Source organism: Hetaerina americana, unplaced genomic scaffold, assembly GCF_022747635.1.
Source record: "Hetaerina americana unplaced genomic scaffold, ioHetAmer1.1.p SCAF_8, whole genome shotgun sequence".
Classification (NCBI taxonomy): Eukaryota; Metazoa; Arthropoda; class Insecta; order Odonata; family Calopterygidae; genus Hetaerina; species Hetaerina americana.
This window is the reverse complement of record NW_027287427.1, coordinates 31,234,712-31,245,732: the sequence shown is the minus strand read 5'-3', so window position 1 is coordinate 31,245,732 and position 11,021 is coordinate 31,234,712. Positions and strand designations below refer to the sequence as shown.

The 11,021-nt window shown below is 41.7% G+C and overlaps 1 protein-coding gene across 1 annotated transcript; it reads right to left on the bottom strand.

Moving 5' to 3' along the window:
* Nucleotides 1-5,934: 5,934 nt before the first annotated feature.
* Nucleotides 5,935-10,499, bottom strand: LOC139697980 (uncharacterized). The gene has a single exon (XM_071596833.1). It carries the CDS (start codon nucleotides 10,497-10,499, stop codon nucleotides 7,716-7,718), a length of 2,784 nt encoding a protein of 927 aa, XP_071452934.1. The 3' UTR covers nucleotides 5,935-7,715.
* Nucleotides 10,500-11,021: the final 522 nt, after the last annotated feature.

The window sequence follows — 11,021 nt, the reverse complement described above, 5'->3', positions numbered from 1 at the left end:
CCACTAAGGAGTAGATGTAATGCCTTAATTGAATTTATAAAATTCTGGAGCGATGCAGAATCCGGTGCTATTCGATTTCTGCTAAAAACGCTAAGATCTGCTCTTTAATCTACTTTTTACTAAATAACCCGAATAAGAAAAAAGTCTGCTCCCAAAATTTTAATCACTGCTAATCACATAACATTTCAAATGATAAATATCATAATGGTGTGCAAATGTAAGATTTATGAAAATAATAACTATAAATTGCAAAAATTATCAAAATTGATTTTATCTGAAATAGATACCGCTGTCAAATTGACATCAGAAATACTCCTTTAAACAAATAAGTTTCATACATCTAATAATTCTTACAGGAATTACATTTATAAAGTTTTGTTAGAAATAAATTGTACCTAGTATTTATTATTTTTAAATATTCGTAATTTCCTTGCATAGGATCATTTGTGCAACATAAGTTTATCGTTCACCAATACATAAAAGAAGTTCTTAATCAGCTAGTTTTAGAAAGGTAATCTGAAATGTATCAAATAAAATATTATTGAATGATAATGAAAAATTACGCTTAGCCATGCAGTAGAAAAAGTTCATCGGTTAGTGTTTATTGCGTGCCCCATTTCTATAAATTTTCAAGTGATAAAATTTCCAAGTTTATAAATATATTTTTCCCTGCTGTATTATAATTTACTTCAGATATTGGTAACAATATACCACAGGGAAAGTTCCTTGGATACCAGAGATATTCACTGGCGATATTTTACTTGGAAAACCAATATTTTGCAAAGTCTTAGTCGTCATTGGGAACTCTGAACTCATCTGAAGTCATCAAACTCGGAACCAAGTTCAGGGTGGCCTGAATAATTGAAATTTTGGTAAAAATACATTCTCATTTGTGACAGTGGTAGCATTCCATTACCCTAATATATGAAAATGCAACTCAATCTTGAGATGAAGGTATTGTTATTAAGACATCAGTTAAGTTAAATTTCCCCTCTATTACAATTCTTAATTCTAATTTTTCCGTGACGAATAGATTTCTTTAATGGTGCATAAATAAACCAATTCAATTAATTCTTCACCTTTTAAATGATGTAAAAATTTCACAAAAGTGCAAGAAATATTTAGGGTCCATTAATATATTTCAAGTACCAAACATTAATTTGGCATGCTTTAGCTCAATATTTTAAAATTTTTAGCAACGACTGAATAGATGGAAAGGATCCTTCAGATCCTTTCTATATGGGTAAATATTTTCCCTGGGATTTCTGAAATTAAAAATATCCAATTACTTAAATAATGAAAAGGCCACTATCCCTCTAGTATATAGCTATAAGATTAAGATCAGCCAAAATGTGAACTAGCAGAAATCAAGATATGCTAAGGCGTATATGCTAAAATACTTTGAATAATCCAAAATTAAAAAAACAGTCAATGCAATACGGATAAAGAGAAATGAATACTCAATGCGGGGACTTTCGAGTGTCTTTTTTAACGATGGGGCTAAGGGGAACGAGAAGAAAAATTTTGCCCGGATATTTTTTGAGCCCTCAAAAATGTCGCTGAGGAATTCGATATATCCTACCCCATCCCCTGTCATGGAGGTCCAAATTCTCCATGAATACGATTCAATGGTAATTCCAAAGTGATCCCTCCTCGGAGGGTTGAGAGCTGGTAAGGTGCAATGGGTGGGGTCACTTCTCTTTTTAGTCTCTTTAGTTTTTTGTGGAAAACCTTAACTCCTCTCTCTTTCTATCCATCCCTTTCACTCATTCCCTCTCTCTCACTTAGCGGAGTGCTTTTAAATTACCAGGGAACCTCGGAGGAAGAAAAATATCAAAGGCTGGAATAATGCGGACGACTGTGCTTTTTCGGCAAGAAAATCGGCAAATCCCTTTCTGAATTGTATATTCCTTTTTTTTAAAGGGGGGGTAAAGAGAGGAACATGCTCATTTGGGGGATGGGAAACATCCCGTTTATCGAATGTCTCCTTTTGCCAAAACTGAGGATATTTCTGTGATTATGGAACCATAATTACGATTTTGGCGGCATAAATATTTCTACAAAGAGCAGTCATGAGCCGAAATGGTGCATCAAAGGGAAGTACCCCACCATTTCATTCCAAGCAAAATTCAATTTAAAGGGAAAGGATATACCTACTTAGGTTTAAACATATATCGTTTCTTCGCAATGGACTTTTGGAAGAGTCTCATGCAATCCCTCCTCCAATCCAGCTCGGGCTTTTCAAGACGTATTCGGCTATGCATGGCGAGAATCAAATGTGATCTTAGCTGAGAGAAGTTCCTAGGTTTTGCCATTTCCCTACGATCCCCTTTTAGTCAATGAATAGTTTGATGAAGGTATCCTTTTCAGCACGATCTAACTGATACAAGCTCTTAAAGGAACCTAGAAGGTCTTAATTTCGTCTTCCTTGAAACATTTTTCGATGAGAGAACATAAAAGCGTTTGCGTTTGAACCCTAGAATTTGCCTGTGACTATTCCCTATTTTGAAGAAGAACTTGAAATTGGGTCGCTTGATGGATGTATCCCTATCAACTTTAAGTATTTATGGCAGAAATGGAAATTTTGGAACCTTATAAAACCTACAGCAATAGATCTTTCAAAAATCAAGTATAATATGCACCAAGGAACTGCTATGTCGGAAATCCTTCCTCAGTGCCTGATTGCTTCGATTTCAATTATGTAGGGTGGTGGGGAAGTTTGAAGATTAAAGTGAGAGATAGAATTTATAAAATATGCCGTATTTTATTGCGGAATGTGATGAAATATAGCCACATAAACTAAAACTGCAGACGATATAAGCTGTTTGAGTGATATACTATATTTATGAAGCAAATTATTTTTTGGGTGAAAGACTGCCCGGAAAAAAATGCGTCATTTTTTATTAACTTCCTACAAATAATTGCTTCTATGAATCATTTGTGGCGGACAGTTAATATTGCTCAGTTTTAAAGTCATCAACGTTTTACACGACTAACCATCAAAACAGCGGGCGATAGACTTCTTCACGACTCCAGCCATCAAAATAAGAAAATGAAATATGAATTAAACGGGAAAAAAGACACTAAGGAAAAAAAGGAGTTAAATTTTACTATCCGGTGTTGGCAAATAGTCCATAATTCAGTAAATGCAGTCATAAACTGAGTTTGATTCTGAAATTTAATTTGGAGATGGCATCTATTGTAAGTGATAATAATCAATCATGTCATAATAGAAGCAAGTCAAGTACCTTCAATTAAATTCAATTCTTCATTTTTCACTGACAAAATATCTTTGGGAAGAAGCGAAACTTTTTACTCACTACTGTACTTACTCAATCATGTAAACAATGATTATCTCATACATATATATACTTATTTATTTATATTATATATATATATACATATGTATAGATAGCATACGAATTTGAATTAATACATACGGGCAGGCTTTTAAGCGTAAGAACCTTTTTGAGAAAATATAATAAAGTTAAAAGATGCATGTTTCCGTGATTTGGATAGTTGTTTAGTCACCAGAGTGACACTCGTGGGCTATTTCCTGGCGGAATTTTGGTTCGATCGAAGGCCCAGACTTGCCGCTCGCTTAATTTTGGCTCTCACCAATTGGCTTTCGAAAATACTAGCCGTTGAGAGAGTCGGCAAATTTCAAGTTAACGGATCTGGAAAGTTCAAACCGCGAGGCTAATTTGAATCCGAATCATTCCGAGACCATGGCGATCATTTTCCCCTTCATCTGACTTCTCCTCCACGATCACCAGCATTGCTCTCTTAGAGAAAAGCACTCGCCCCAACGCACCGCTCCCTCCCGAATATCCTTTCCCGTCCATGCACCTCACTTCTTCCCTGCATTTCCATTCCCATCGTCATCTCTCGCCCGGGTGCACTCAGGACTCGCAGCCACGCACCACCTTCTTCTCCCTCCTCGTGCCCCCTTCACATCCTCCTCACTAAACAAGTACTTCTCCCTCACCGCGCCAAGACTTTTTAACTACTTAGGAGGAGTGCCTCTCGACATCATTTGAACATCCAGTGCCTACGTGATTCTGCTGGGAAGGTGGGAGCGCTCATTCTCTCGAGACGGTCTCCTTCCCGCCCTCCCAACATCCCTTCAAAACCCCCTACTCCTACTCGGCGGACGGTCTTTATTGCTATGAAACTCGGCCGAAAATTCGTTTCGTGTCCTCACATCTCTCGTTTCCCCCTTTTAAATTTTTAATCAAACACTGAAACTAATTCAAAAGCTGTTAAGAAGCGGGATCGTTATGTATGATTACAGAATTAGATCGAGTTCCCCGAAGAGAGCTTAAATATGTAAAAAGATTTAATTATAAACTAAGTATTTTGATTAGGCTCTTAGAACAACTTGGTTTGGAAACCCTCATAAACTGCGGTTTAATGCAGGGTCTACATCTCTTTAGTCAGTTGAAAATGGAATAGGGCAAAACGTGTTCGATTATGTATCAACCAACGTCTGCCATAAAAGGCAAATACACTTGTATACTACTCACGATATTCTGGAGAAATTTAGGTAGATTACATATTTTTGCATGAAATAATTATTTTTATCGGTCATATTGTATTAGAATGAATGCTAACACAAGACGTGGCATGCATTCATCATAAATAATTAAACTGAGAAACAGTCAAGATAATAGAATGAGGCATAACTTTGTGGAAAAAAGCCCGCTTACACTAAATAAATCCTTTCTTTATGTTTCACACCATTTGTTAACGAATAGCCATGGTTTCACCGGAGAAGTCTCATTATTAAGCTATTGCCATTATTGATATTTAAGATTCAAGATTAAGATTGGCAGTCACCACGGTTGGTGTTAAATAGTGTAGAACAGTAGAAAGTAATCTGTTCATTCTACGATAAACCATGTAGCATTTTAATTTCAACTGCTTACATCTTTTGTGTTTTATAAATTCTCTGCTAAATTCAAAATATTTAGCGTTATGTATATCAATAGTGCGCATATGTTGCGTAATCACCAATTTACAGGTGGTCTGGCCATCTCATTATTTGAGCGTATTATATATGTATATCGATAGCGTATTTCATTATGTATATCTAAGAATCGTCAACCAAAAATAGATGCGCACCGAGGTATTAAGTAGCCAAAACGGATGAGCGTAGTAATGATGAAAACAATATTGTGCGGCTTAAAGACATCACTGTTTTCTCGAGTGATCGATTTCAGTTGATTAAATCTAGTGTAAATACCATGAAATTCGTTATTATTTCAATAAATATATTTGATGCATAAGATACCCCAAGAACTTACGATATTTATGCAGCAAATGGAGATAATAATGTGGGTAAAGTTTTCTTACACTAACGCAGTAACAAGCGTTATACGTACTTTCATTTTAGTCATCCATAATAATCATATTCGAAACTTGTGAAAAATCATTCAATCTTTAATAACGTATTAAAGCTCTGGGTTAAATCAACGACAAAAGTCGATAAATTGATATGTGTGTGTGTGTATATATATATTATATATATATGTGTATATATATGTGTATATATTATATATATATGTGTATATATTTATGTATATATATATATATATATATATATGTATAATATATAGGTATATGTATATATAGGTCTGCTGATAGATGATTTTATACCCGTACACTTATCTAATTTTTCATTTTTTATATGATTGTCTCAATACTCAATATATCCACTCTCCACGACGTCAATACCAGACAAACATAAAAATTAATTATTTTAACAAATAATTTCATCTTGAATATCAAATGCATTTTATAAAGTATGATTAATACTTTTTTAAACCACTCATATTTCAGTAAGCATAGGAGGGATTAGAGAAAGAGGCGAAATGAAAAGCAATAAGTATTTTTTAGGAAGAATATCTAAATTTAATTTGAATTCATGGGATACATTTCATTTAAAACAGCGGATATGCGGTCTTTTAGGAATTTTTTCTTATAATTATTCCCTCATTTTCTGATTTCATACTTTTATCCAATTTCGTATCAGCACTCATCTCCTCCAAATCAAACTGTTAAAACACCTTATTACACATTAAATAATGTTATCTGTTGAATCACTTCTCCTCTTTTAGCATTGATCACGAGTAAATAAAATCTGTTCTTTGTCTCCAAATTTCGTTTAAAGACATAAAATATGGGTAGGTGGATTTACTTATTCGGTGTTTAATTTAGGTTTTCAAATCATTCAGTATTATTTCATGTACTTCCAAAGTAAACCCCTCACACAAAATCTTTCTGAAATCGTCCACTAAAAGATTTTAATGCAGGAGACCTGTGCATACCCGCCAAAATATGTTTTTCACCGATGACGTTCTCGGGTCTGCTCACAATCACTCAGAGCCCATTTTTTTAGGAAATTTACTCATCCTGTTAAGCCGATAAAAATCTAAACTCGTTCATTCAACGAACATTCGCTCGAAATTTCAACATTCACACGAAAATTCACAAAGTGTATCACTGGTACCTTCCTTGGAAATCACATACAATTGATCGAGGTTCTTGTAAATAATTTAGTTTTATTTTTTTTGTTTAAAATTCTTACAACGCTTTCATTCCATCACTCTTTTGATTCGCTACCAAAATAGTCCGAGGAGGTTTGAATTGCTCCCATAGCCACGACGGTCTATCTCTCAAGTTACTATTCTCACTTACACGATACTCTCATTAGGGTTAAGAGTCCCAGATTTTAATATCTTATTACAAAAATTCTCAAAATCACGGAGGCAAAAAGAATCTAGGAGCCAGGAGAAAAATTCAAGTTGGAACATGAAGGATGCTTTTTTACAACACCATGAATTTAGCAGTATTTACATGAAGATATTTCAAATGGGTTTGATTTTTTGATGAGAGTTTTTTTTTGCCAGTGTCGCTAATCTGAAAAATTAAAAATCCACCTTTTCAATGCTACAACCTCGCTCTTTCCAGAATCTCAACGATACATCTCTCTTCCACCATTTATCTACTAGAACTTTTCTTTCGTTGGCAGCACTGACCTAACCCCTGTGGCCTCAAAAAAACTTTTGAGGATCCTCCATTTACACAAAAGATAGCCGACGACTCTCTTCCTTGATCCGACCCTTCTAGGTCAATCGAACCTTTTCCTTTAATCCGATAAGCAGAGGAGAACTTTTTAACTGTTCGAGAAACACACCCTTATTCCCTTCAAATCAGCGAAGCGTCATCCCGCTCAGGGAAATCACTTCCACAATCATCCTCACATTCACACATTTGCCACCTCACTCGCCACACCGATCACTTTATGTTGCGCTTTAAATGAAATTCCTTCCAAGAACAACCATCCAGCGTCATCTCTTCAGACGCTAATAATTTTCCAACGCGAGAGATATTACAAACAAAGAACTTTAACAGGTTGCATGTTTCCATTTTCTCATATTCCTCATCTTTACAAAAAAAGTGGGTTGATCAAAAATGAGCCGACCTCTCCTTTCGTTCCCGAGATACAAGGTCAATTACGCCCTTTCGTTACTTTCGCGACATTAGCTGCCGAAGCGATAAAAGTGAGACTCACGAAGTTCCAGCGGCGAAATCGACGCTCGGAGACTTCTTTGCAGCTCTCCGGAGGGTGGAATGAAGTGGGGGAGGGAGGAAACTTCTCTTCATCAGAAGGGGCAAGCTCTTACACCATGAGTGAAATCCATTGAAACTCTTCAGAGCGACACAAATTCCGCCGGCAGGTTGCTGACCAAAGGGGGTGGTGGTGGAGTGGGGATTTCCATCAGCACGGAATCTCCTCCGGACGTCCTCCCAGAGTCCTGTTCCTCTCCTTCAAGGGTCCTTCCACCTCCACCTTCATCGTCGTCTTCCTCGGACATTGTTCCTTCCGGAAGAGAGAGCTTGGAACTTCCGTCAGCTGTCACCCTTGGGCCCATATTATCATAGTGCGGGCCGACTCTCACGATGGGACCGGTGTCCACCACAGCAGCCGAAACACCGGCTTCCAGTACGCCCATTGGCGTTTTAGACCTTTGTCTCCTCGGTAGTGTGGCGAACACTGAAGGCCCTCTGCTTTCGGATACGTCTCCGCACGGGGCTTCTTGAAATTGATCGTCACCAGCGTATTGAATAGGGGCAGGTATGGGGTACTGTCTGCCGTAACCATGCTTGGAGTGTGACGATGGCATTGTACAGTGAAGGTCTTGATGATAGAATGGCGCATGGCATGGATAACCCTCGTTTGTCGTTGAAGTGGCCACGCTCACAGCTGCGGGTCCGGGACCCCCAGCTTTCCCCTGTTGCTGTTCCAGCTGGCTACCGCCAGGCCCGGTAATACCTGGAACGCCACCTGCTGTTGAACCCTTCTTACTTCTTCTCGGTATGTCGAGTAAGTCCGGGTATCTCTGAGCTGCTGAGTTTGGGTCTTCGGCTTCTTGGCTGACAGAAACTGAGATGAATATGTTACCAAAGGCTCCTGTGGGTAGGCCGGAGGAAAATTCCGGTGGAGGAGCTAATGTAGGTCCACCTCTCGAAGGGAACGGCCCGCTAATGTGACCAGGGAAGTGACCGGACGTTGCTGTCGCGGCAGGATGTGGTATCGGTGATTCCACAACCGCTGGCCCTCCATGGTGAGATTCGATAGTAATGTGAAGTGGAGGTGGACCCTGAGGAACATGTTGTTGATGCCTGCTCAAGGTCTGTTGCTGGACTTGTTGCTGCATATGCTGCTGATGTTGTTGTTGTTGGTGTTGGTGCGCAGTACTCGGCACAGGTGGCTGCTGTTGTGCCACAGGCAATATGATGTGCTGAGGATCGACCAGCTCGCAGGTCGACATGTCACGACTAACATCCAGCAGTTCCATCTCGGTCTGCGACGTCGCATCGAAGCTTGCACCAGCCGAAGCCCTTTCTGCGCTACTGGCATCCAGAAGCTTCTTCTCTTGCTCCGTCAGACTGGAACTACCTGTCAAAATCTGTCCCCCTTTCCGCTTCCTTTTACCCCCACCGCTCCCACTCCTACGCCTCAGGACGGTCCGGCGGCCACAGAGACAGGCGCACACTATCGCCCCACTTAGAGCACCCAGACCGGCAGCAGAAGCTCCCGCCAAAATCCCCGCCCAGACAAGCCACGATTCAGCTTTGCTCAACGTCGTGGCAACCACCACTTCAGGGAGCAGGAGTGAAACGTTCGCTGAAGCGATTCCTCCGGAATTAAATGCAACACAAGCGTAGTCACCCGCATCTGTTTCCGTCAAGTTGGAAATGGTCAAGTTGGTCCACTTCTCCAGCCCTGTCTCTTCCTCCACTAAGAGCACTTGGTCGGCCACTATGTCCACATCCTCGGGATCCGTCGAATCGTTGAAGGGAGCCCACGGAGGTAAGGTTTTGCCTCCGAACAGCCATCTCACTTCCGGTTCAGGATCTCCTCTCACATAGCACCCTAAGGTGGCATTACCACCAACCTCCCCCTGAACCATACTCTCACTCAGTGATACTTGTGGGGAACACGCAAAGTCCATTGCCCTCGCATCTTCCCAAGGGTGGTTCGCTAGTCTCTCTGGTTCCACACAGATCAGAGGAAAGGAATATAGTTTGCTCGATAATAGCCAGGACCGAAACTCTCTTAACTGGCAATCGCACCTCCACGGATTACCATCCAAGGAAAGAGTCTTCAACCTCTTGCAAGACAAGAAAACCGCCTCCGATAGTCTTTTCAGCCTGTTGTTGGCCAGGTTTAATGTCTCTAAGGCGACGAGGCTGACAAATGCGTCCCGGTGGACGTTTTCTAGATGACAATGCTTCATTTCTAACGTCCTAAGGTGAGGTAAAGAGGGGAATTGTATCCGCTGAAGCTCCGTAATAGGATTACCGTTCAGGGTCAACACCCGAAGGCGGTCGTTGCCGGAGAAGGTTTCCGGATGGAGAGTAGTGATCCTGTTATCCGACAGGTCCACTTCGACGAGAATGGTAAGGTCCCTGAATGCGTCTCTGTGCACCTCTCGAATGCCCGCACCTCGTGCGAACACGCGCTGCAAGTTGAGGAGTCCCACCGAGCGAAACGCGTCCCTCGGGAGGATCGGAACGTCGTTGCCCGCCAAGTCGAGAACCTGGATGTCGGCGTTAAGGGTCGCGGGGACGGCGGTGAACCCGGCCTCCCGACAAAGGGCGGTCTTCTTCCCGGAGATCCACTTGCAACGACAGCTGGCGGGGCAATCAGTCCAGTCGGGTGCGGCGAAGGCGACGAGGCCCCCAGAGGCCAGCAGGAGGACGACGAGGAGGCGGGCGACCAGTGCCCGGCCAGAGCCGCCGCGTCCTCCACCACCTCCTCCACTTCCTGTTCCGCTTCCACCGCCGGTGAACAAGTGGGAGGTCGTGGGATGCCGGCGGTGGAGCGAAGGCCTTCCCTGCGACGGCGATTCCGTCGGCGGCCGCGTCGTGCAGCGGCCTCGCTGAGGGCTTCGTCCACACGCTCGTGTCCGCGTCGCGTCGGTCGCCATGTTAGCCGGCGTCGTGCGCCGACTGCTTGGGTGGTGGGGGCCCGAGTTGGGCCCGAGCCACGCGGCCCGACCGGCCCGCAGCTATTTGGCGCCGCGGCACGTCCGGAGTCATCGTGCGGTGGCGGTCGACGCCGCGACGCCAGCGCTGTCGCCGACGGCGCCACCGAGGCGGCCGGCCTCAAGCACGTCTGCCGTGTGATGCCAGCGAGGACAAGTGGCCAGCATCGAAGCGAAGACTCCTTAGAGGAGGGGCCCTGCAGGAAAGAAAAAGGACAACCTTAGTGAGGACCTCAATTATACCATATCCCAACCTATGGCAGGAGGAATTTCAATGGAGTTTCAAAAATAGTTTCATAGTTGTTTTGAACTTGCTTTCTAGAAAGAAGATGATGGTAGTTCAATTATGGAAAATTTAACTTGTGGGACAATAACTACTAATTCAGTTTTAATAGCAGAAAAATTCTCATTAATCGTTTAAAGCTTTTACGGGGACAGTAAAATATTGCAAGAGTCTGTTAATTC